The sequence below is a fragment of the Erythrolamprus reginae genome, chromosome 6, assembly GCF_031021105.1.
Source record: "Erythrolamprus reginae isolate rEryReg1 chromosome 6, rEryReg1.hap1, whole genome shotgun sequence".
NCBI classification, from domain to species: Eukaryota; Metazoa; Chordata; class Lepidosauria; order Squamata; family Dipsadidae; genus Erythrolamprus; species Erythrolamprus reginae.
The window spans coordinates 2249991-2277420 of record NC_091955.1 but is presented as its reverse complement, the minus strand read 5'-3'; the positions used below and the strand labels follow the sequence as shown (position 1 = coordinate 2277420).

Genomic DNA, 27430 nt, shown 5'->3' with positions numbered 1-27430 from the left:
GCTCCCCCCTGAGATTAGGATTGCCCCCACCCTCCTTGCCTTTCGTAAACACCTTAAAACCCACCTCTGCCATCAGACATGGGGGAACTAAAACATCTCCCCCTTGCCCATGTTGTTTTGTTGTTTGATTGATTGTGTGCTTGTTTTTTATATATATTGGGGTTGTTTTATGAATTTCTCAACTTAAAATTGTAATTGGATTGGTGGGCATTGGATGTGTCACTACGTACTGTTTTTTACTATTGTTGTGAGCTGCCCCGAGTCTGCGGAGAGGGGCGGCATATAAATCCAATAAATTTAATTTTAATTTACTTTTTCAGAGTATACGATGTGCCTTTTTCCTCCCTAAAAGAGACTGAAAATTCAGGTGCATCATATACTCTGAATGTAGCGCCTCCCCCCCCCCCAAGCTTTTTTTCCCTTCTGAGCCCTAACTAGGTGCTAATGATCTTCTCAGCTCTTATCTTGCAAGTTCTTTCATTGTTACTCTCTGCAAAGAATGTTTTCCAAGCCCTAAGTCTTTGCAGGGTTTTTTCCATTGCTCTAACTTGCTCCATATGTTTCTTTCCAGCCCTAACCAGGTGCTAACAATGTTCCCAGCTCTTACCCACTTGCAAGCTCTTTCACTGTTACTCTCTGCGAAGAATGTTTTCCAAACCCTAAGTCTTTGTAGTTTTTTTCATTGCTCTAACTTGCTCCAAATGTTTCTTTCCAGCCCAAACCAGGTGCTAACCATGTTCCCAGCTCTTACCAGCTTGCAAGCTCTTTCATTGTTACTCTCTGCGAAGAATGTTTTCCAAACCCTAAGTCTTTTTTTCCATTGCTCTACTTGCTCCAAATGTTTCTTTCCAGCCCTAACCAGGTGCTAATGTTTTCAGCTCTTACCAGCTTGCAAGCCATTTCACTGTCAAATTTTTTTTCCAAGCCCTAAGTCTTTCCAGGTTTTTTTCATTGTTCTAACTTGTTCCGAATAAGTTTCTTTCCAGCCCTAACCAGGTGCTAACGATGTTCCCAGCTCTTACCCACTTGTAAGGTCTTTCATTGTTACTCTCTGTGAAGAATGTTTTCCAAACCCTAACTCTTTGTAGTTATTTTCATCGCTCTACTTGCTCCGAATGTTTCTTTCCAGGTGTTAGTGATGTTCCCAGCTCTTATTGGCTTGCAAGCTCTTTTATTGTTACTCTCTACGAAGAATGCTTTCCAAGCCCTAAGTCTTTGAAGGGGTTTTTTCATTGCTCTACTTGCTTACAATGTTTCTTTCCAGGTGCTAATGATTTTTCCAGCTCTTACTGGTTTGGAAACTCTTTCATTGTTACTCTCCCCAAATAAGGGCTTTTAAAGCCTGAACCAGGGTATAAAATGTTGTGCTGAAGCTGACCAGACTAAGGATGAACCCCTGGTAAACAGATTATTTTTCCTTTTTTGCTCCCCAAAAACTAAATAATGTGCTGGAGCTGACCAGGCTAATCAGATCTGGTACGCAGGTTCCTATTTTTCTCCCCAAAAACTAAGGTGTGTTTTATACTCCAGTGTGTCTTATACAGTAGTACCTCTAGATACGAGTTTAATTCGTTCCAGAACGGAGCTTGCATGTCGATCAACTCGTATCTGGAACAAATGGCTTTAGACTTTGTTTTTCCCCCGCCGAGATAATCCGAAGCAAGGATTCTTGCGCCACCTAGTGGAAGCTCGGCTCGTATCCCGAATTTGAGCTCGGGTGTGGAACAGAAATTTCACTCCCATCGTGGCTCGTAAATTGGAATACTCGCATGTGGAGCAGCTCGTATCTAGAGGTACTACTGTATTCTGAAAAATACAGTAAATTTCAACCTTATTTATCTTTATATTTATGTTTATACTATATTTAATTATTTTTATTATGTTATTTTCATTTGTTTATTCATCGTTGAGGACTACTATTAGAAGCTGGGAGGAGCCGTAAAGCATAACGGACTCCCTAACTCCAAAGATTTTACGTTTCGCAGGAGTTTGATCACTTCCTGGCCACCAAGTTTGCCACGGTGAAGCGCTACGGGGGCGAAGGGGCGGAGAGCATCATGGGCTTCTTCCACGAACTGCTGAAGATGTCCTCCTACAGTGGCGTGACGGACATCGTCCTCGGGATGCCTCACCGGGGAAGACTGAACCTCCTCACCGGCCTCCTACACTTTCCCCCTGAGGTGAGGAGAGGGACGGGTTTTGTAACAGGAATAGATAGAGTAGATATGATTATTATTATTATTATTATTATTATTATTATTATTATTATTAGTCAATACAACACAGCAAACGAGATCGCTATGCTGGATTTCATATTTCATCACCAGTCGGGCGCTTCCCAAGCACCTAGGATTATTATTATTATTATTATTATTATTATTATTATTATTATTATTATGTCGATACAACACAGCAAACGAGATCACTATGCTGGATTTCGGATTTCATCACCAGTCGGGCGCTTCCCAAGCACCTAGGATGATTATTATTATTATTATTATTATTATTATTATTATGTCGATACAACACAGCAAACGAGATCACTATGCTGGATTTCGGATTTCATCACCAGTCGGGCGCTTCCCAAGCACCTAGGATTATTATTATTATTATTATTATTATTATTATTATTATTATTATTATTATTATTATTATGATGTCAATACAACACAGCAAATGAGATCACTATGCTGGATTTCGTATTTCATCCCCAGTGGGGCGCTTCCCAAGCACCTAGAACTGCGGGATGTAGCGGCGAATTATGTTTGCCGATCCCAGGAAAGCGGCCTTTTGTAATTGACAGATGGAGATGTTGTCAATTCCGATGGTTTTCAAATGTCCGCTGAGATCCTTTGGTACTGCGCCCAGCATGCCAAGTACCACTGGGACCACTTTCACGGGCTTATGCCAGAGTCGTTGCAGCTCGATTTTTAGATCTTCATATTTCACTAATTTCTCTAGCTGCTTCTCCTCAATTCTGCTGTCTCCTGGGATTGCGATGTCGATGATCCAAACTTTCTTTTTCTCCACGATCACAATGTCTGGTGTGTTATGCTTCAGAATTCGGTCAGTCTGAAGTCAGAAGTCCCACAGTAGTTTTGCTCGCTCATTTTCGACCACTTTTTCAGGCTTATGATCCCACCAATGTAACAGGAATAGAGTAGAAATGGAGATAGTAGAGGAAATAGAAGAGAATAGAGAATGTAATGTATGGAATGGAATAGAATAATAATAGAAGAGAACAGAACAGGAATAGAATAGAATGCAGAGTAGAGTAGAACAGAATATAATGTGGAATTGAATGGAATAGGAACGGAATGAATAATAATAGAACAGATAATAGAATAGAATAATAATAGAATAGAATAGAATAAAATAGAATATAGAATAGAAGAATAATAAATAGAAGAATAGAATAGAGTAATAGGAGAGAAGAGAATAGAGAGCAGAATAGAGGAATAAATAGAAGAATAGAATAAAGTAATAAAATAGAAGAGTAGGAGAATAGAATAGAATAGAATAATGAAGAGAGGAAGAGAAGAGAAGAGAAAATAGAATAGACCAGAGAATTTGAATAGTATAGAATAGAATACATAATGAATAGAATAGAATACAGAAAGAATAGAATAGAATAGAATGTGGGATGGGATAGAATGGAATAGAATAATAATTTTATTGTCAATTTGAATGTACAGTAATCGGCATACATTAAAACAAAATTTCATTGCATATAGTTCTCAAAGGGTCGTCACTTCTAATATACACTATATAAACATGACTAAATAAATAAATATGCATTTACCCACATATATCATATGGCACAGAACAATCACAAAGTCTAGTCTGGATGTACACAGGTACATGATGAAAAAATACGAAATCTCGCACACTTACCAGACGGACAGGTGGCCTAGGGAACAAAGCTGTTCCAGAATCTGGAACAGCTCTGTCCTACACATTGGGAAGAAGAATCTGAACTCCAAATACGAACTGAATAATCAAATTATCACAGATAACCCCCACTCGGTTAAAGACCTTGGTATACTAATAACAAAAGATTTAAGGGCCAAAGCCCTCTGCAACAATATAGCCAAGAAGGCTTCAAGAGTTGTAAACCTAATCCTACGTAGCTTCTGCTCTGGCAATCTCACACTACTTACCAGAGCTTACAAAACTTTTGCCAGACCCATCCTCGAATACAGCTCATCTGTTTGGAACCCATATCGCATCTCAGACATTAACACCCTTGAAAATGTCCAAAGATATTTCACCAGAAGAGCCCTTCACTCCTCCACTCGAAACAGAAAACCCTACGAGACTAGACTTTCAATCCTGGGCCTAGAAAGCTTAGAACTAAGATGCCTTAAACAAGATCTAAGTATTGCCCACAAGATCATATGTTGGCGACTACTTCAGCTTCAACCACAACAACACAAGAGCACACAACAGATTTAAACTTAATATTAACCGCTCCAAACTTGACTGTAAAAATTATGACTTCAGTAACCAAGTTGTCGAAGCATGGAACTCATTACCGGACTCCATAGTGTCATCCCCAAACCCCCAACACTTCACCCTTAGATTATCTATGGCTGACCTATCCAGATTCCTAAGAGGTCAGTAAGGGGCGAGCACAAGTGCACTAGAGTGCCTTCCGTCCCCTGTCCTATCGCTCTCCTATATCTCCTATACCTTTCTTCTATTCCTATATCTCTTCTTCTATTCTTTCATTGGTATGTTATATTACTATATCTTCTTTTCTATTCTTTCATAGATATATTTTACTATGAGTATCTCCTCTATAACCTTCATCATGTATTTTACTATGTGTATATAGATATATACCCACTAAAACCCTCATTGTGTATTGGACAAAATAAATAAATAAATAAAATAAAATAAATAAATTGTGTAGTCCCGCTAGAAATATTTCATTATTCAAAACCGCAGAGGTGATTCACACCAGGGGTGGGTTTACTGCCAGTTTGCCCAAAACGGTGGTGGAAATTTGACCCCGCTCGCTGAACCGACAGTGATGGCCGACTGGCCACACCCCCGAACCGGTCCTTTCATCGCGGCTCCTTGAAAGCGCCCGCAAAGAATCCTCTGCACATGCACAGAGCATCATTTCCCTGATGAGATGCAAAACGTGCGCTTCCGTCACAATGTGAATCTGTCGGGAAGTCATTGGAACCCACCGCCACTGATTGACATTTGCCGTTTTCTTCTCGCTTTCCCGCCAACAGCTAATGTTCCGTAAAATGCAAGGCCTGAGCGAATTCCCGGAGAACTCGGCCGCCATCGGAGACGTCCTCTCCCACCTCACGGCCTCGGTGGAGCTGGATTTCGGGTCCCACCACCCGATTCACGTCGTCTTGTTGCCGAACCCTTCCCACCTGGAAGCCATCAACCCTGTGGCGGTCGGCAAAACCAGAGGGAGACAGCAAACGTTGTTGGAGGGGGATTACTCCCTGGCCAGTTCGGCTCAGCCGGGAGATAAAGTCATTTGCCTGCAGGTATTTGGAGACTCCGCCAAAAACAAATGGGAAGGAGAAATGGGGAGAAGGGTGGGACGGATAGATGGGAGATACCGTATTTTTCAGACTATAAAACGCACCTTAGTTTTTTGGGAGGAAAATAGGGGTGTTAAATCTGCCTACCAGGTATTGATCTGGGTAGCGTCCTTAGTCTGCTCGGCTTCAGCCCATTAGTTCGCTAGTTTTGTGCCTGTGCGGGCTTGATATTTTATTGTTTTATTATTTTATTATTTTACTGTTTTATTATTTTATCGTTTTATTATTTTATTATTTTATTGTTTTATTATTTTATTATTTTACTGTTTTATTATTTTACTGTTTTATTATTTTATTGTTTTATTGTTTTATTATTTTATTATTTTACTGTTTTATTATTTTATCGTTTTATTATTTTATTGTTTTATTATTTTATTGTTTTATTATTTTATTATTTTACTGTTTTATTATTTTACTGTTTTATTTTATTATTTTATTATTTTATTATTATTTTATTGTGTTATGTTATTATGTTATTATTATTTTATTATTATTATTTTATTATTACTGAATTTAAACATGCCTGGGATAATAAACATAGATCCATCCTAAGATAAAATGCAGGAAATAGTATCAGGGCAGACTAGATGGACAAGGAGGTTTTTTTTTCTGCCGTCAATCTTCTATGTTTCTATGTTTATTTTATTTCATTATTTTATTTTATTATTACTGAATTATTATTTTATCATTACTGAATTTAAACATGCCTGGGATACTAAACATATATCCATCCTAAGATAAAATGCAGGAAATAGTATAACGGCAGACTAGATGGACCAGGAAGTCTTTTTCTGCCATCAATATTCTATGTTTCTATGTTTATTTTATTATTTTATTATTTCTGTATTATTTTATTATTTCTGTATTATTTTATTATTTCTGTATTATTTTATTATTTCTGTATTATTTTATTATTTCTGAATTAATTATTATTTTATAATTACTGAATTGAAACATGCCTGGGATAAACATATATCCATCTTAAGATAAAATACAGGAAATAGTATCAGGGCAGACTAGATGGACCATGAGGTCTTTTTCTGCCGTCAATCTTCTATGTTTCTATGTTTATTTTATTATTTTATTATTTTATTTTATCATTATTTTATTCTAATATTTTATTTATTCTTTTTTTTCATTTTAAAACATTATAATAATTTTACACGAATCTATACCTTATCTCTTCCATTGTTTCTACTGTATTTTGTAATATATGTTATCTTCTCCTTCTCCTTAGACTCAGGGGGGCTTACAACATGTTAGCAATTGCCCTTTTTAACAGAGCCAGCCTATTGCCCCCACAATCCGGGTCCTCATTTTACCCACCTCGGAAGGATGGAAGGCTGAGTCAACCTTGAGCCGGTGATGAGATTTGAACCGCTGACCTTCAGATCTACAGTCAGCTTCAGTGGCTTGCAGTACAGCACTCTACCTGCTGCGCCACCCTGACTCTTGTTATTATACCATTTATTCCAGGTTCCATAATATTCTGAATGGTTTAATCCCTTAATCTCCATTGTCGGCCTATCCATTTCTGCACACCTGCAAATTTTGCCTATGATTAGGTTTTCTGGTGGTGTTGCGTTACTTTTCCAATATTGTGCGCAGCAAATCTTTGCGGCCGTTACTATGCGAATTATTAAACATTGAATTTTGGGGGGATATTGTTTCTTCCAAATTCCCAACAATAGGTTTTCAGGGGTGAGTTTTTAATTTTTTTTTTAATTTTACTATTTTATTTTTTGTATTTTATTTTTTATATAATAAAATAAAAATAATATTGAAGAAAGAAGGGAAGGAAGGAAGGTAGGTAGAGAGAAAGAAAGACAGAGAGAGAGAGAAAGAAAGAGAAAGAAAGAAAAAGAAAGAAAGAAAGAGAAAGAGAGAAAGAAAGAAGGAAGGAAAGAAAGGAAAGAAAGAAAGAAAGAAAGAAAGAGAAAGAAAAAGAAAGAAAGAGAGAGAGAGAGAGAGAAAGAGAAAGAAAGAAAGAGAAAGAGAGAGAAAGAAAAAGAAAAAGAAAGAGAGAAAGAGAGAAAGAAAGAAGGAAAGAAAGAAGGAAAGAAAGAAAGAAAGAAAGAAAAAGAAAGCCGGCCGGGTCCAATCAATTTTTATGACCGACTCCATTTTTATCTCTGGGAGACAGGTTCACGGAGATGCTTCCTTCTCGGGTCAAGGGATTGTTCCGGAAACCTTCACCCTTTCCAACCTGCCCCATTTCAGAATCGGGGGAAGCATTCACCTCATCGTAAATAACCAACTGGGCTACACCACCCCAGCGGAGCGAGGAAGGTCCTCTCTGTACTGTAGCGATATCGGTAGGTCTCCGAAAAGAATGGCTTAAAAATGTAGGAATCTGGGATTGGACCTGGGGACTGAATGAGTAAAACTCCCAACACACAGAATCTAAAGAGGACAACGGATTCCTACGTCTTGCAAAGGGTCAGGTGTGGGTCCGTCCAGTGAAGTGATGGGGTCTTGCGATGGTTAGGAATGGGTTGCGTAAAGTGAGGGTCTTGTGATGGGTCAGTTGTGGGTCACAAGTTGAAGGTCTCTTGATGGGGAGGTCAAGTCAAGTGAGATTCACGTCAGGTGAGGTCTTGTGATGCGTTTTGTGATGGGTCAGTTGTGGGTCATGTCAAGTGAGAGTCACATACGGAGAGGGTCTTATGATGGTCAGGTATGGGTTGCGTCAAGTGAGGGTCTTGTGATGGGTCAGTTGTGAGTCACAAGTTGAAGGTCTCTTGATGGGGAGGTCAAGTCAAATGAGATTCACGTCAGGTGAGGACTTGTGATGCGTTTTGTGATGGGTCAGTTGTGGGTCATGTCAAGTGAGAGTCACATACGGTGAGGGTCTTATGATGGTCAGGTATGGGTTGTGTCAAGTGACGATTTTGTCAGTTGAGTCAGTTGTGGGTCACAAATGAAGGTCTTGAGATGGGGAGATCATGTCAAGTGAGAGTCACATCAGGTGAGGGTCTTATGATGGTCAGGCATGGGTTGTGTCAAGTGAGGGTCTTGTGATGGGCTAAGTGTGGGTCGCAACAAGTCCGAGGATCTTGTGATGGGCCAGGTGGAGGACACTAGTGAAGGTCTTTTGGTGGGAAGGTCACGTCAAATTAAAGTCACATACGGTGAGGGTATTCTGATGGTCAGGTATGGGTTGGGTCAAATGAGAATCTTGTGATGGGTCAGTTGTGGGCCACAAGTGAAGGTCTCTTGATGGGGAGATCACATCAAGTGAGAGTCACATATGGCGTGGGTCTTGTGATGGTCAGCAGTAGCGGATTCTTAACCAGTATGGGCCACACCATAGCTCCAGTAGGGAAAATGGAGCTGTGTGCGCGCATTCATCTGAGCATGCGCAGGAAGGAAAATCTTGTGACGGGACAGGCATGAAAGAGATTTCGGCACACGCATGCGCATAAGCAAAAACATTGCTGAAATCTCACATGCGTTTGCATCTCCTCACAAGATTCTGTTTCCTGCGCATGCACAGGTAGTGGTGGAATCGGGAATCTGCCCCCTGGTCTTCACCTTCTTCTTTCTCTCTCTTAACCATGTTAGGTAAGATAGTTGACTGTGCTGTTGTCCACGTGAATGGAGACGATCCGGAAGAAGTTCTCAGAGCCGCCCGATTGGCAGTGGAGTACCAGCGACTTTTCCGGAAGGATGTGATTGTGGATCTGCTCTGCTATCGGCAGTGGGGTCACAACGAACTCGACGAGCCCTCTTTCACCAACCCCACCATGTATAAAATAATCAGGTACGGCATTTTTCGGAGTATGAGACGCAGCGGAGTACAGTGGTACCTCATCTTATGAACGCCTCTTCTAACGAACTTTTCAAGATACGAACCCGGTGTTTGAGATTTTTTTGCCTCTTCTTCCAAACTACTTTCACCTTACGAACCCAAGCAGCTGCTGCTGGGATGAAGGGGTTTGTTTTTTTCCCCCCTTTTTTGAAGAAAGAAAAGGGAGGGGCGGCTTGGAGGGGGAAAGACTTTGCAGAGAACAGCGTGCTTGCACAGGCACTGAAAGGGTGTCTTTTGAAGAAAGAAAAGGGAGGGGCGCCCCCCTTGCCTTTCTTCCTTCCCACTCACCCTTTAGCCTAGCCTTGCTTCTTCCACCCGCCCCCTTTAGCTGCTCCTCCCTGCCCTCTGTTCGCCTTCCTTCTAAAGTTTGGGATTTTCCTGAAGGATTTGCACGCATTATTTGCTTTTACATTGATTCCTATGGGAAACATGGTTTCATCTTACGAACTTTTCACCTTACGAACCTCCTCCTGGAACCAATTAAGTTCGTATGATGAGGTACCATTGTATATACACAACTTAGTTTTGATATTCATCTGGCTAGCATCCTGTTAGCGTGAGAGAGTTGAGGCCTGTTTGGAAACTGAAACTGTATTTGCTCTGTGAGAACCAAGGAAGGAGACAGCAAGGAGCCTGATGCGCCAACATCTCGGACATTGGGGAAGATGGCAAGGACTCGGTGCCAGACAGAGAAATGATGGGTGGGGATTCTGGGAATTGAAATCCATATATCTTAAAATAGCTAAAATTGAGAAATGATGGCTGGAGGATTCTGGGAATTGAAATCGATATATCTCAAAATAACTAAAATTGAGAAATGATGGCTGGGAATTCTGTGAATTATCCATATATCTTTAAATAGCTAAGATTGAGAAACGATGGCTGGGGGAATTCTGGGAATTGAAATCCGTGCATTTTAACGCCGCTGAGATTGAGAAATTAAAAACTCATTTCGCGCATTTTTCTGTCTCGTTTTGACGGACAGATCCCGGAAAAGCATCCCGGATACTTACGCGGAGGGCCTGGTGGCCAAGGGACTTACAACCGAGCAGGAAATATCGGAGATCAAAACTTCCTATTACTCCAAGCTCAACGAGCATCTCTCCGCCATGACAATGTATGCGCCTCCCTGCCCCAACCTCCAGGCCCACTGGACCGGCCTGGTGGAGCCCACACCGAGGGTCACCACGTGGGACACAGGGGTTCCTCTGCCGCTCCTCCAGTACGTCGGGGTCAAGTCGGTGGAAGTGCCTGAAGAATTACAACTGCACAACCACATCCTGAAGACGCACTCTCAGGTTCGACCTCCTCAAATGCAACTCCAGTTGTGCGAAAGATTGTACAGGCAGCCCTTACGACCACAGCGGAGCCGAAAGGTTCCGTTGCTAAACAAAACATTGGTTAAGAGAGGTTTTGCCTCACTTTATGACCTTTCCCACCATGTTTGTTTGCTTGTTTGTTGATTGTATTTCTATGCCGCCCAACTCCTGGGCGGTTTACAACAGGATACAAAATACATTTTAAAACATCATAAAACATTAAGAAAAAAACAGTTAAAAAATCACATACATACATATCATTCAAGGCCGGACCTTGTAAAATTAAGAAAGAGAGAGAGAGAAAGAGGGGGGGGAAGAGAGAGAATAAGAAAGAAAGAAAGAAAGAAAGAAAGAGAAAGAAAGAAACATAGAAACATAGAAGACTGACGGCAGAAAAAGACCTCATGATCCATCTAATCTGCCCTTATACTATTTCCTGTATTTTATCTTAGGATGGATAGAAAGAAAGAAGGAAAGAGAAAGAAAGAAAGAAAGAAAGAGGGAGACAGGGAAGAGAAAAGTTTCCAATTTACTTTGCAATAAGCATTAAGTATAATTACAAAATAATTTCTTACTCTATGAGTATAAAAAAGCTCACTTTTTTTTCTTGTTACCCAGACATTTTTACCCCATTTCACCCAAAAAGTCCATAATAGGTTTGATTGATTGATTGATTGATTGTCCTCCCGAAGGACTCTGGGCGGGTTACAACAGGATATAAAATACATTTAAAAAAACATCATAAAAGATTAAGAAAAAAAAAGTTTTAAAAAATTTGATCTGTAGGCCCGTTTTTCGCCCTCCTCAGGCTCCAAGAAAGCTTCTGGACCCTGCGGAGGCTGAAAAACGGGCCTACAGGGCCCACCGGAAGTTGGGAAATGGGGCGAGGGGGATTGTGCATGCATGTGTAGGGGCAGGGCAGCACGGGGGTCACAAGCACCTGCGCAGGGGGGGCACGCATGGGCGCTTTTGGCACCCGAGGGACAAAAGGTTCGCCATCACTGCCCTAGACCTTTCGGAAGTCGAAGGAGCAAAATAATGATTTGCGTTTATTTCTGTTGTGTTCCTGTTCTGCTCCTGTTTTTGTTCTGTTCTGTTCTCTTCCCGTTCCTGCTCCTATTCTGGTTCTGTCCTGTTCCTGCTTTGTTCTGTTCTTCTCTTGTTCCTGCTCCTATTTTGTTCCTATTCTGGTTTTATTCCGGTTCTGCTTCTGTTCTGTTCCTGATTTGTTCTGTTCTACTCCTGTTCTGGTTCTGTCCTGTTCCTGTTTTGTTCTGTTCTTCTCCTGTTCCTGCTCCTGTTTTGTTCCTATTCTGGTTTTATTCCTGTTCTGGTTTTGATTCTGTCGTGTTCCTGTTTTGTTTTGTTCTTCTCCTGCTCCTGTTCTGTTCCTGTTCTGTGTTTGATTTCCAGTCGCGAGTGCTGAAGATGGAGGAAGGCGTGAAATTAGACTGGGCCACGGCTGAAGCATTAGCTTTTGGTTCTCTGCTGTGTCAAGGTAGGTCTTTAAAACATATTATTATTATTATTATTATTATTATTATTATTATTATTATTATTATTTATTAGATTTGTATGCCGCCCCTCTCCAAAGACTCGGGGCGGCTCACAACAGTAATACAAAAACAATATAACAGTGAGACAAATCTAATATTAGAATAAAACATATCTAAAACCCCAACAATTTAAAAACATACAACACATACATACCAAACATAAAATATAAAAGCCTGGGGGAGGATGTCTTAGTTCCCCCATGTCTGGCGATAAAGGTGGGTCTTGAGTAATTTGCAAAAGACAAGGAGGGTGGGGGCTGTTCTAATCTCTGGGGGGAGTTGATTCCAGAGGGCCGGGGCCGCCACAGAGAAGGCTCTTCCCCTGGGTCCCGCCAAATGACATTGTTTGGTCGACGGGACCCGGAGAAGGCCAACTCTGTGGGACCTTATCGGTCGCTGCGATTCGTGCGGTAGAAAATATATACCATATTTTTCGGAGTATAAGACGCACCTTAGTTTTTGGGGAGGAAAATAGGGGAAAGAATCTGCTGACCAGGTATTCCTCTGGCCAGAGTCCTTAGTCTGGTCAGCTTCAGCACATTATTTTATCCCCTGGTTAGGGCTTAAAAAAATTATTCAGAGAGAGTAACCATGAAAGAGCTTGCAAGCCAGTAAGAGCTGGGAACATCATTAGCACCTGGTTAGGGCTGGAAAGAAACATTCTGAGTAAGTAGAGCAATGGAAAAAAACCTGCAAAGACTTAGGGCTTGGAAAACATTCTTCGCAGAGAGTAACAGTGAAAGAGCCTGCAAGCTGGTAAGAGCTGGGAATATCATTAGCACCTGGTTAGGGCTGGAAAGAAACCTATTTGGAGCAAGTAGAGTATGTATATGCCAATACCTGCCATCTTATACATGTTAGACAAAACAGAAAGACAAACAAACAAATTCTCACCAGGGATTTGCTTTCCACCAAGGTTTTAACATTCGCCTGAGTGGGCAAGACGTTGGTCGAGGGACCTTCAGCCAGAGACATGCCATGTTGGTTTGTCAAGAGACGGGGGAGACCTACATCCCTTTGAACCACATGTCTGAAGACCAGAAGGGCTTCCTTGAGGTGAGAAAGGCAGGTTGGGACGAGAGGACTTGGCCGCACCCTTTGCCTTCCATGGACTTCACACTGGGATATTCTGAGGAACAAAACTCCCTGACTCAAATAAGAATCTCATTCCTTCCATCCATCTATCGTGTCATCCATCCCTCCATGTCCTTCCTTCCATCCATCCTTCCACCTATCAATGTCCTTTTTTCTTTCCTTCCTTCTCTCTTCCTCCTCTCTCATTCCTTCCATCCATCATGTCATCCATACATGCATGTCCTTCCTCCTTTCTTTCTGTTGTGATTCAGCCTGAGGCTGCTCAGGGACCGGCTGCATCTCTGCTGGCTCCATGCCCGGAGGAGGATGACAGCGCAGAGGAGGGGGCTGAACAGTCGGACGGGGGAGAGGAAAGTCAGGAATGGGATGAAGGAGAACAGCATGAGAGCCACGAGGGGGGGCCTCTCCCCAGCCAGTAGCTTGGAGTCATTAGGTGATGAAGCACAAGCTGCCATTGACATGAGGCAGCGACGTTCAGAGCAACGAAAGGAGCAGTTAAAGAGATATTTTCACCATTGAAGTAGAAACAGCTGGGTTTGGGTGTGGTCCTCATCAGCAGGGTTTAAAAGGCAGGCAAGCCCTTGAAGCCATGTGGAGTGTTATCAGCTTGGCGTGGCGTTATCCTGTCTTGTTTCTCGGCGTCTCTGTTCCTGGCTTGTGGCCCAGCAGCTTTGGAAGACCTGTGGGAGGTGTAGGTCTGCTATCTACAGCTTTGGCTTGGCAGCAAGAATCCTGTATTGCTGCATGGACTTTTGGCCTTCGTGGATATATCTGAAGATACAGCATTTTCCTGTTTATAAGGACATTTTCTATTACCTGTGTTTTTCTTGAATTTTATAAAACTGCCTTTGCCTTTTACCAGTGTGTCTGGCTTCTCTTTTTGGGTTGGTATTGGCTTCTGGAGTGACCCAGACAGAACAGTTTCCCTCCTTCCTTCCTTCCTTCCTTCCTTCCTTCCTTCCTTCCTTCCTTCCTTCCATAAGCTTCCACAATTATTTCCCTTTAAGTGTGTGTGTGTGTGTGTTCTCAGAGGGGGCGTCATTTCCTGCAAGCCAGCCGTGTCCCACCCATCCTGTCTCCCGTCTTCTCTCTCAGGTGAGCAACAGCCCCCTGTCCGAAGAGGCCGTGCTGGGCTTCGAGTACGGGATGAGTATTGACAGCCCAAACCTCCTGCCCATCTGGGAGGCCCAGTTTGGGGATTTCTTCAACGGCGCCCAGATCATATTCGACACGTTTATCTCTGGAGGTGAGACGCGGAGGTCTGTTGCAATGGAAAACATATGGACAGTTCTGATGAAGGACAATGCTGGTAGCTCGGGGTTTGAAACGAGGGGGTCTCGGTGCTGTCGGCACCAGCTGTTTTCCTGGGAGACGTTCCACGACCCAACTAGTGCTGGAGGGTAGAGGGGTTTGTAGAGAGGAGGTGGGCTCTTGATAGGGGTGAATGTTTGCGGTTCAAGGTTGGAATGTGGTGCTCAACCTGTTTGCTTTCTGGGAGACGTTTCATGACCCAGCTAGGTAACACCATCAGCGCTGGAAAGGAGAGAATAGAAAATATAGGATAGAATAGAATAGAAAATATGGAATAGAATAGAAAAGAAAATAGAATAGAAAATATAGAATAGAATAGAATGAATAAGTAGAGAATAGAATGTAGAATAGAATAGAAGAAGAGAGAATAGAATAGAATAGAATAGAAAATATGGAATAAAATAGAATAGAAAATAAAATAAACAATGTCGGTTGGCGGGCCCCAGGGGAAGAGCCTTCTCTGTGGCGGCACCGACCCTCTGGAACCAACTCCCCCCGGAGATTAGAACTGCCCCTACTCTTCCTGCCTTCCGTAAACTCCTTAAAACCCACCTCTGCCGTCAGGCATGGGGGAACTGAAACACCTCCCCCTGGGCGTGTTTAATTTATACATGGTATGCTTGTGTGTGTGTGTGTCTGTTAGCATATGGGTTTTTTTAAATCTTTAAATATTTTAAATTTGTCAGATTATTTATGATTTGTTTCCACGTGTTGTGAGCCGCCCCGAGTCTTCGGAGAGGGGCGGCATACAAATCCAAGTAATAAATAAATAAATAGAATAGAATAGAATAGAATAGAATAGAAAATATTATTCTTTACTAAATTTGTATGCCGCCCCTCTCCGAATATAGAATAGAATAGAAGAAGAAAGAATAGAGAATAGAATGTAGAATAGAATAGAAGAAGAAAGAATAGGATAGAATAGAAAATAACAATGGAGTAGAACAGAATAGAATAAGATATAGAGCAATAGAATTTAGAATTAGAATAGGAATAGAATAGGAATGGAATAGGAATGGAATTAGAATAGAATAGAATAGAATTCTTTATTAGCCAAGTGTGGTTGGACACACAAGGAATTTGTCTTTGGTGCAGATGCTCTCAGTGGACATAAAAGAAAAGATGCATTTGTCAAGAATCATGAGATACAACACTTCATGACTGTCATAGGAGTCAAATAAGCAATGAAGGAACAATCAATATTAATAAAAATCTTAAGGATACAAGCAACAAGTTACAGTCATACAGTCCTAAGTGGGAGGAGATGGGTGATAGGAACAATGAGAAAAAACTACTAGTAATAGCAATGCAACCTTCGTGAATAGTTTGACATAGTTGAGGGAATTAATGGTTTAGCGGAGTGATGGCGCTTGGGAAAAAACTGTTCTTGTGTCTACTTGTCTTGGTGTGTGGTGCTCTATAATGATGTTTTGAGTCTAGGAGTTGAAACAGTGTAGTGTCCCGGATGCGAGGGGTCCGTCAATATTTTCACGGCCCTCTTTTTGACTCGGTCCTCCATGGAAGGCAGGTTGGCAGCCATTGTTTTTTTCTGCAGTTCTGATGATCCTCTGAAGTCTGTTTCGGTCTTGTTGGGTTGCAGAACCGAACCAGACAGTTACAGAGGTGCAGATGACAGACTCAGTGATTCCTCTGTAGAACTGGGTCAGCAGTTAGATATTTTTCCTGCCCTCTTTTTGACTTGTCTACAGGGAAGGCCGGTGGGCAGCCCTTGTTTTTGGCCGAGGCTAATAGTTGTATCATTATTGACCTTGGGTAACTTCTCCTCTCTCTACAGGGGAAGCCAAGTGGCTCCTCCAGAGCGGACTGGTGGTTCTCCTTCCTCATGGCTACGATGGGGCTGGACCGGAACATTCTTCTTGCCGGGTCGAACGATTCCTGCAGGTAGCCAGAGGCAACATCTGCCACTGAAGCGTTTATGACCCATGTCATAAAATCCCCCTCCAAAAATCCCTCCTTAAATTAAATGTTTCTATTCATTGGTAGTCCTCGACATATGACAAAAATAGAGCCCAAAATTTATGTTCCTAAGTGAGACACGTATTAAGTGAGTTTTGCCCTGTTTTACGACATTCAGGTATAGTTATAAATGAAGACGCAATAGCCATCGCGATCTCCGGAACGTTTAAAATGGATTTAAAACTTCTAAAAGTTATTTAGCTTTCGTCAGAGGATTAAAATCCCCATTATATAAAATTATATATAAGCATTATATAAAAGCAAGCATTTCTTCAATGGGGATTTTAATACTCCGATGATGTCAGTAGATGGCTGATGAAAGCTAAGAAACTTTTAATAATTTTAAATAATTTTTTTTAAAAATAATTTTTTATTGTAATACAAAGATTAAAAAGAGCAGGCATATGATGTTGTATCATTCCACAATATATACAGAGCTGCCCCTAATTCCCCCTCCCTCCCCGTTGAACTGTTAGCTACACAGTTCTTTTTATATATGTATAAAATGATTCGACACAAAAATATGTAACCCTTCCCTGGTGCAGAGCTGAAGGGATTGGATACTGTAGCCTAGAGGATAATTCTCTGCCTTACAAGGCAAAGGTTGCAGGTTCAGGTCCCAGTGGGTTTGGCTAGCTGATGAGGCCAAAATAATGCCGAAATAGATCTATCCTAGTCTCCCTTAATTTTCAGCAAAAAAAAAAACCCAACCATGTGACACATACAGATAGAATTGTCGGCTATCAATAAAATTAATTGCCTTGGAAATGGCCCTGGGTTGGGCCGAGAGGCAAATAAGGAGCTGTGATGTTCCTTCAATACACCAGGGTGATTCGACACAAATGTATGTATGTATGTATGTATGTATGTATGTATGTATGTATGTATGTATATCTGTACATCAATATACAGCTTATGGCATCAGCGGTTGTCGAACATTTGTTCTATCATTCAATTAATCTAAAGTCAGATTGATTTGATCTTAATTTTGTGTCTCGGGTTGATTTTAGGAACATCTGGTTTATTTACTACCATTATTTTTTTTTCTTGTCTCGACCCAGTCATAAAATTTCTTCCAAATTTCATAATATTTTGATTCTTCTTTATTTTTAAGTTTTTGGGTTAATCTGTCCATTTCTGCACAGTCGTATATTTTTTTTAATCATTTCTCTTTCTTCTTTTTTCCAATTTTGCGCTATTGTAATTCTAATTGCAGTAATCATATGTTGTATTAAATAATAGTGGTCTTTTTTAAGTTTTTGATTTATTATGACTCTGGTTTTAATATCAGCTTAATTGTAGTAATTTCGAAGATCCACATTTTAACCTTTTTCCATATCTTTTTTATTTGGGGACATGTCCACCATAGATGAAAAAAGGTCCCATTTTATAAATAAATATACAGTGATACCTTGTCTTAAGAACTTAATTGGTTCTGGGATGAGGTTCTGAAGGTGAAAAGTTTGTAAGACGAAACATTGTTTCTCATAGGAATCAATGGAAAAGCGATTAATGCGTGCAAGCCCAAAATTCACCCCTTTTGCCAGCCAAAGCGCCCATTTTTGCACTGCTGGGATTCCCCTGAGGCTCCCCTCCATGGGAAACCCCACCTCCGAACTTCTGTGTTTTTGTGATGCTGCAGGGGAATCCCAGCATTGCAAAAATGAGTGCTTTGCTGGCAACAGAAGTCCGGAGGTGGGGTTTCCCAGCGAAGGGAGCATTAGTGAAATCACAACATGGCAAAAACACCGAAATCCTCGAAACCCCACCTCTGTGTTTTTGTGATGCTGTGATTTCACAGAGGCTCCCCTCGCTGGGAAACCCCACCTCCGGACTTCCATTGCCAGCAAAATGCCCGTTTTTGTGCTGCTGGGATTCCCCTGCTGGGATTCCCCTGCAGCATCACAAAAACACAGAAGTCCGGAGGTGGGGTTTCCCATGGAGGGGAGCCTCAGGGAAATCCCAGTAGCGCAAAAACGGGTGCTTCGCTGGCAATGGAAGTCCAGAGGCGGGGCATCCCAGTGGCGGCGGTGGGTTTGTAAGGTGAAAATAGTTTGTAAGAAGAGGCAAAAAAACCTTAAACCCCGGGTTTGTATCTTGAAAAGTTTGTATGACAAGGGGTTTGTAAGACGAGGTATCACTGTATAACCCTTTATATAACCCTTCGCTGGTACAAGCTGGTACAGGAGATGAGCCTGTGGGCTAATGGCTAAGACCCCTGTCTTGCAAGGCAGAGCTTCCGGGTTCAAATCCCAGGTTCAAATCAAATTTGAACCTGGGGCCTCTGCCTTTTAAGGCAGATACACACACACAGTTTTTTGTTTAAAGTACGCACACATTTAACCAGCATTGCATTGTCTGGATCCATTAATTTATACAATATAATAATACTGTTGGTAACAATAATAATAGAATAGTGGCTGTAATAATAAGACTGAGGTTACTTCTATCCAATCCATTTTTTAACATATATTCTTTACTGATACCGACGTATGGGTGGAAAGTCTTATTTTAAAGAGTTGGTCAAATGTTGTGGCTTTTCCTTTCCCCGCAGATGTGTGATAGCTCAGAGTCAGGGATCGACGGGGACCTTGTCAATATGTCCATCGTCCATCCGAGCACCCCAGCGCAATATTTCCATTTACTCCGGAGGCAGATGGTTCGAAACTTCCGGAAACCTCTCATTGTGGTGTCGCCCAAAACTCTCCTTCGCTTACCTGTGCGTACGAAGACTTCCTGGTGTGGTGGCCGCTACTTATCTTTTCAAATTTTTTTAACGAAAAAGGGTCTTCAAACTGGGTGATTTGAAGACTTGTAGACGGTCGTAAGTCCGTCCATTCAACAACAACAGAGTTGGAAGGGACCTTGGAGGTCTTCTAATCCAACCACCTGCTTAGGACAAGAAGACCTTCAAGGTCCCTTACAACAACAACAGAGTTGGAAGGGACCTTGGAGGTCTTCTAATCCACCCCCTGCTTAGGACTAGAAGACCTTCAAGGTCCCTTGCAACAACAACAACAGAGTTGGAAGGGACCTTGGAGGTCTTCTAATCCACCCCACTGCTTAGGTCTAGAAGACCTTCAAGGTTCTTTCCAACTCTGTCATTATTATTAAATTAAGTCCACAAGTCTTAAAAGTTCCCAAGTTTGGTGACCTCTGTTTGACAAGCAGTCCTTGACTCACAACCGGTGGTTTTATTTTAGCGACGAGGAAGAAGAGGAGGTGCATATTTTCAACGCACGGGCAAGGAGAGCTGCCAAAAGGCAGGAATGGTTCCTCAGGAGGAAGTCTCCTCGGGAGTAAGGCTTGGGACTAATTGGTCACTCCCCTAGCCTATTTAAGGGATGATAACGAAGGACCAATTTGCAGGAAACAACTTCGTTCATATTCCTTCATGTCTTATCGGTTCTTGTTCTCTATCTCTTGGCGTTCTTCCTGCAAATTGCTTCTGGGCATTTTGCCAGCTACCGTAGAATCGCTGTTATCTACAAATCTGTTTTTATTCAGCATTGAGTTGTTATTTCATGGAGTTGTGCTGGGTGTTAATGAAGTTGAATTAACAACCAGTGTTCACCAAAGACCGCTAAACTGTATTTGATTTTGATGATTACTAAGAACGTTTGTTAGACTTTAATTTAGTAAACAAAAATTTGGGCAAAATTCTTTGTGGAATGGAAGGTTGCAAAAGGAGATCTCGTGAGCTTGGGACACAGCAGTGGTCATAAGTCCGACCCAGCTGCCAAGCATCTGAATTTTGATCACGTGACCATTGGGGGGAAGGCTGCAAGGGGTCGTAATTGTGAAAATGGTCATAAGTCACATTTTTTCAGTGCTGTTGTAACTTTGAACGGTCATTAAACAAACTAAGCTTGTGTATGATATTTATATATTTTCCCATCTTATTCATTACCTAGACTGCTGTGTCAAGCTTATTAGAAATGGCCCCCGGAACCACATTCAGACCTGTGATTGGTGATTCAACAGTAGATCCTAAAAGGTAACTTGGTTATTTATGTACGTAGTGTTGTTGATTGATTGATTGACCGATTGATTGATTCATTGATTTATTCTTTCATTCACCGATCGATTGATTCATTCATTGATTCATTCTTTCATTGATTCACTCATTAATTAATTAATTAATTAAGTAATTAATTAATTAATTTTGCTTTAAAAATTTATATGGTCACCCCCCCAACTTATTCACGATGCCTCTGAGCAGCTTATGTGATTAAAACACCAATAAACTGATTGTTCATTGTTTCATGGATTCATTCATTCATTGATTCATTCATTCATTGATTTATTCATTGATCCACATTAATTGATTAATTGATTCACTCATTAATTAATTAGATTCACTCATTAATTAATTATGTTTAGAAAATTTATATTGTCACCCACCCAACTTATTCATGATGCCTCTGGGCAGCTTATGTGATTAAAACACCAATAAATTGATTGCTCATTGTTTCATGGATTCATTGATTCACTCATTGATTGATTGATTGATTCATTCATTCATTTATTTATTCATTCGTTAATTTTCTCTTCTCTTCTGTACTCTACTGTACTCTATTCTATTCTCTCTTCTTTTCTGTACTCTTCTATACTCTATTCTATTCGCCAAAGCACTAGAAGGCAAGGCAAGAAATAACAGGTGGAAACTAATCAAGGCAAAAACCAACCTGGAATTAAGGAAAAACTTCTTAATGCTGAGGCCAATAAACCAGTGGAACAGCTTGCCACCAGGCGTTGTGGGTGCTCCATCCTTGGAATTATTTTAAGAAGAAAGTCAGATTATTTAGGGTCTTCCACTTGAGCAAGGGTTTGGACTAGAAGACCTCCAGGGTCCCTTCCGGCTCTATTTGATTGGTTGGTTTCCTTTGTTGGCTTTGTGTGGTTTGAAATGGTTGTGTCCTTCCTTCTCCTTAGCGCCAGCAAGGTGATTCTCTGTTCGGGCAAGCATTATTACACTTTGGCCAAACACCGGGAGCTGCTCGAAGAGAAGAAGCACAGCACGGCCATTGTGAGGCTCGAGGAATTGTGCCCGTTCCCTCTCGAAGCCCTGCAACAAGAAATGAACAAGTTCACTAACGCCAAAGGTTAGTAGGCACTACGTCACTTACAACTGCATTGAAAACAACCTTGACTTTTCCACATGTATTCGGGACCACCTGCTGCCGCACGAATCCCAGCGACCAGTTAGGTCCCACAGAGTTGGCCTTCTCCGGGTCCCGTCGACAAAACAATGCCGTCTGGCAGGACCCGGGGAAGAGCCTTCTCTGTGGCGGCCCCGGCCCTCTGGAACCAACTCCCCCCGGAGATTAGGACTGCCCACACCCTCCTTGCCTTTCTCAAACTCTCCAAAACCCACCTATGTCGCCAAGCATGGGGAAATTGATATACCCCCTCGGCTGTCTCGGTTTATGTAGGGTTTGTTTGGGTTATATGATTGTTTTTTAATAAGGGTTTTTAAAACTGTTTTAATATTGGTTTTGTATATGATGTATTGCCTGTTGTGAGCTGTTCAGAGTCCTCGGAGAGGGGCGGCTTACAAATCTAATAAATTATTATTATTATTATTATTATTATTATTATTATTATTATTATTATATGAGCATTGCAGCCTTCCTATGTTCACGTGGTGTACATTCAGATGTTGAGCAACTGACTCGTATTTTATTATTATTATTATTATTATTATTATTATTATTATTATTATTATTATTATTACAGTGCTCCCTCGATTTTCGCAGGGGATGCATTCCGACCGCGCGCGAAATTCAAATTTCCGCAAAGTAGAGATGCGGAAGTAAATACACTATTTTTGGCTATGAACAGTATCCCAAGCCTTCCCTTAACACTTTAAACCCCTAAATAGCAATTTCCCATTCCCTTAGCAACCATTTAGATTATTCCTCACTGTGTTTATTTATTAAAGTTTATTTTTAAAAATATTTATTAAAGGGAGACGAAAGTTTGGCGATGACATGTGATGTCATCAGGCGGGAAAAACCGCGGTATAGGGGAAAAAACTGCAAAGTATTTTTAATTAATATTTTTGAAAAACCGTGGTATAGACTTTTCGCGAAGTTCGAACCCGTGAAAATCGAGGGAACACTGTATTATTATCATTATTATTATTATTATTATTATTATTATTATTATTATTATTATTTATTAGATTTGTATGCTGCCCATCTCCAGAGACTTGGGGCGGCTCACAACAATATTAAAAACAATGTATCACAAATATCTAATATTAAAAAGTCTCTAAAAACCCCTTATTTAAAAAGCCAGACACACACACAAACATACCATGCATCAATTATATAGGCCAGGGGGAGATGTCTCAATTCCCCCATGCCTGAAGGCAGAGGTGGGTTTTCATGAGTTTGCGAAAGGCAAGGAGGGTGGGGGCAATCCTAATCTCCGGGGGGAACTGGTTCCAGAGGGCCGGGGCCGCCACAGAGAAGGCTCTTTCCCTGGGTCCCGCCAGACAACATTGTTTAGTCGACGGGACCGGAGAAGGCCAACTCTGTGGGACCTAACTGGTCTCTGGGATTCGTGCGGCAGAAGGCGATTTATGACGATCATAGTAGCATTTAGCACTTATACTTATATACCGCTTCCTAGTGCTTTCACAGCCCTCTCTAAGCGGTTGACAGAATCAGCATATTTGCCCCCAACAATCTGGGTCCTCATTTGACTCCCCTCGGAAGGATGGAAGGCTGAGTCAACCTGGAGCCGGTGGTGAGATTCGAACCGCTGAAATACAACTAGCCGTTAGCTGAAGTAGCCTGCAGTGCTGCACTCTAACCACTGCGCCACCCCTGGCTCTTAGTCTCCTGGGATCACGCGAGTCCGCGGAGAGGGGCGGCATACAAATCAAATCATAGATAGATAGATAGATAGATAGATAGATAGATAGATAGATAGATAGATAGATAATAAGCCAAGTCAACGAGGGAAGCTTGATTCGCGTAACAACCATGTGACTAACGTCACAAACAGCTGGGATACACATAACATGAAATGTGGCGAGAAAAGTCGTAAAAACGGGCCAAAACTCACTTAACAAATTTTCTGACTTAGCAAATATACAATTTTGGGTCCAAGTGAACTTTTAAGGATCTGTCTTGCTTTGCAGCTTTCGTCTGGAGTCAGGAAGAACCTGAGAACATGGGGCCCTGGACGTTTGTGTCCCCAAGGTTTGAAAAGCAACTGGCTTGTAAGGTAAGAATTTCAGGATTTATTTTATATATGTGTACGTGTGTTTGTGTGTGTAACATTCATTCAATCATTCACTCATTCATTTTGTTTAAAACAGGGTTAAAGTACAAAACACAAAACTAAAAAAACTAAAATTCAACAACCACCCCGTCACAAAACACAGCACACAAAGTAATCAAAACATTATAACAGGACTATAAGAGCAGAGCAGAAATAAAACAGAATAGAATAAAATAGAATTAGATTTGGGATTAGATTTAAAAGTAAATACAGTAGAATAATAAAATAGAGTAGAATAGCAGAATAGAAAAAATAGAATAGAATTACAGTTAGATTTAGAATAGAATAAAAGTAGAATAGAATAGAATAGAATAAAGGGAATGGAGAATAGAGTAGAATTAGAGTAGAATAGATAGAGTAGAGTAGAGTAGGAGTAGAGTGTAGAAGATAATGGAACGGAGTGGGAATTGGAATTAGAATAGATGTAGATTTAGAATAGATTTAGAATTAGGATTAAACAGCATTAAAATTAGAATTATATAAATAGAATTAGAATCTAGGGTAGAATTCTCTAAGGGCCAAGTGTGATTGGACACACAGGGAATTTGCAGTGAGCTCTCATTGCACATGAAAGATATAAGTGATAAATCATGACCAGTAGTCATCCTTAAAAAAAATCATAAGATACAACACTTAGTAATAATCATAGCAATACTAAGCAAGCAATCGACATAAACCGTAACAGAAAACTAAATAAAACAGCATAAATTGTGAGATACAAGCAAAAAGATTACCTCCGGAACTGCCTGCTACCGCACGAATCCCAGCGACCGATAAGGTCCCACAAAGTTGGCCGCCTCCGGGTCCCGTCGACTAAACAATGTCGTTTGGCGGGCCCCAGGGGAAGAGCCTTCTCTGTGGCGGCCCCGGCCCTCTGGAACCAACTCCCCCCGAAGATTAGAACTGCCCCCACCCTCCCTATCTTTTGTAAACTACTCAAGACTCACTTATGCCATCAGGCATGGGGGGATTAAGATATTCCTTCCTCCGAGGCCATTACAAGTTATGCATGGTATGTTTGTGTGTATGTCTGGTTTTATAATAAGGGTTTGTAGTTGTTTTATTAATTGGATTGTTACATGTTGTTTTTTATCATTGTTGTTAGCCGCCCCGAGTCTATGGAGAGGGGTGGCATACAAATCCAGTAGATAGATAGATAGATAGATAGATAGATAGATAGATAGATAGATAGATAGATAGATAGATAGATAGATAGATAGATAGATAGATAGATAGATAGATAGATAGATAGATAGATAGATAGATAGATAGATAGATAAAAAGGGGTATCCCCTCCAAAAAACCCGAAATAAATATCTGAACTGTAACCCACATCTCTTTTGGACTTCCTCGCAGCTCTGCCTTGTCAGCCGACCCGCCTTACCAGCTCCCGCCGTGGGCATCGGAACTCTTCACCAGAAACAGCAGCAGAATCTGCTCAGCGAAACCTTTGCTTAAAGACTTCATCCACTGTTGGATTTTTGCTGTTAACAACACCTGGAAAGGCAAAAAAAAATCTGAAACCCCCAAAGACTCCGGGGTCTAATATGGTTCCAACAACGAATTTGGCCAAACTGGAGTTTTCTTCTTCCTTTTCCCGCTGAATTCTGCTAAGGCAAATTCCTGGGATTTGAACCTGTTTACAACTTTGCCGCCTTCACGCCGATGGATGAGCGTGATGGACATGCCAACATTTTTCATCGGTACAAGAATTGTTAGAAGAAGTTCTTAAATCGTATTACAATGAAGCAGGAGGCAAACTTGTTTGGTGGCATTACCAACCAAACTGCAGGATTTCGTATTTCCCATTTAAAAAAAAGATGTCCCAGGATGAATTTCTTAAAAGTAGATTTTCTGAAGACTACGGAATACAGTATTTATTATTACAGTTGATTTGCCATTGACAAGAATGTTAGGTATTTGTAAACCACAGTAAATCAGGGATTTTTTTAAATACACAGGGATTATTGTACACATTAGCTCTGATTACTAAAACAAGCCCTGTTATATGAGTGCACTTTAACCATCTTCTAAAAGCTATAGAGGCCTACTTTGTGCAAATAAAAAAAATAAATCTGGGCTGTGCCGTTTTGGATTCTAGAAAGCGGAATAATGCTGCTAAACAATTCTCGTCAGAAAAAAAAAATTGTGTACAAATTAAGGTCTTCTATATAATAATAATAATAATAATAATAATAATAATTATTATTATTATTATTATTATTATTATTTATTGGATTTGTACGCCACCCCTCTCCGCAGACTCGGGGCGGCTAACAACAATGATAAAAACAGCATGTGACAATCCAATAATAAAACAACTAAAAACCCTTATTATAAAACCAAACATACACACAGACATACCATGCATAACTTGTAATGGCCTAGGGGGAAGGAATATCTCAACTCCCCCATGCCTGGCGGCATAAGTGAGTCTTGAGTAGTTTATGAAAGACAGGGAGGATGGGGGCAATTCTAATCTCTGGGGGGAGTTGGTTCCAGAGGGCCGGGCCGCCACAGAGAAGGCTCTTCCCCTGGGGCCCGCCAAACGACATTGTTTAGTCGATGGGACCCGGAGAAGGCCAACTCTGTATATATCTGGGTGCTGGGTGCCAGCCTTACAATTATTGTATGATGTACTTAAATATGGAGCCATAACATTTTCCATCAATGGTCCAACGTAGAAATGTTTTCAGCATCATGTTCGCTGGTTCGTTAAATTTGAAATTGATTATGATAGATTTTTTTTTGCCCCCTAGTGGCAAAAATGTTGAATCTTATCGGCAAATAGCTCATCAAATCTTTTAGCTCTCTTTTCTTCTTCCTCCTTTTCTTCTCGGATGATTTCCACCTTGTCAATTAGATCTTTCTGACATGCAGTCGTCACAGCTTGGACGACCGAAGCCGTTTCACACTGACGGTGGTGGAGGCTCCAGAGCGGCTCGCTGCGGGGTATGCTGACCCCCAAAACAGCTTGCCGCTCAAGTCCCCTTCTTCACCTCCCCTGTAGGGAGGTTTGGGCCGATTCCATACGGAATTGTCACTCCCAAACAACGGGGATTCAGGGATTTCCCACGGAGCATGGGGAACTCCATACCGCCGTGACAGGCCACCACGCTCCTCTCCAATGTTGAGTTATCAACCACATACACAGATTGGAAGGAGAAGATTTGAAACAGAGAAAAAAATAAATTGAAAACCGCAATTGTTTGATGAATTATAAGTAGGTTCTGTTCTCATATCTATAAAGCGGGATTATTATTTTTCCCCGTATTATGAAACAACGGGAGTGTAAAATGCCATTTGTGTCTTCTTTGCTTTGCTCTGAATGCCTTAAATTGCATTTTTTTTTGTACCTGCAGCCAAGAACATTTTAGGAACTGTGACAATTAATTTCCATTGTTTCCAAAGCAACATTTATTGCACTCCCCAAACGCATTTTTTGTTTTCAAAGATCTGATCCTGAAATTTGTTGTTATCTTCACTGATTTG

At 41.1% G+C, this 27430-nt stretch overlaps 1 protein-coding gene across 2 annotated transcripts in view; it reads left to right on the top strand.

Annotated features, from left to right (window-relative positions):
• DHTKD1 (dehydrogenase E1 and transketolase domain containing 1) overlaps positions 1 to 26017 on the top strand; it is a 39314-nt gene extending 13297 nt beyond the window's left edge. For both annotated transcript variants that reach the window (XM_070755039.1, XM_070755037.1), the window contains exons 4-17: positions 1986 to 2180; positions 5247 to 5516; positions 7717 to 7888; positions 9138 to 9336; positions 10370 to 10682; positions 12117 to 12201; positions 13176 to 13315; positions 14450 to 14600; positions 16461 to 16567; positions 19197 to 19361; positions 20557 to 20639; positions 21578 to 21747; positions 23796 to 23881; positions 25295 to 26017. In XM_070755039.1, the coding sequence (XP_070611140.1) occupies positions 1986 to 2180; positions 5247 to 5516; positions 7717 to 7888; positions 9138 to 9336; positions 10370 to 10682; positions 12117 to 12201; positions 13176 to 13315; positions 14450 to 14600; positions 16461 to 16567; positions 19197 to 19361; positions 20557 to 20639; positions 21578 to 21747; positions 23796 to 23881; positions 25295 to 25396 (2238 nt within the window). In that variant the 3' untranslated portion in view covers positions 25397 to 26017. The remainder of the gene's footprint in view (positions 1 to 1985; positions 2181 to 5246; positions 5517 to 7716; positions 7889 to 9137; positions 9337 to 10369; positions 10683 to 12116; positions 12202 to 13175; positions 13316 to 14449; positions 14601 to 16460; positions 16568 to 19196; positions 19362 to 20556; positions 20640 to 21577; positions 21748 to 23795; positions 23882 to 25294) is intronic.
• Positions 26018 to 27430: the final 1413 nt, after the last annotated feature.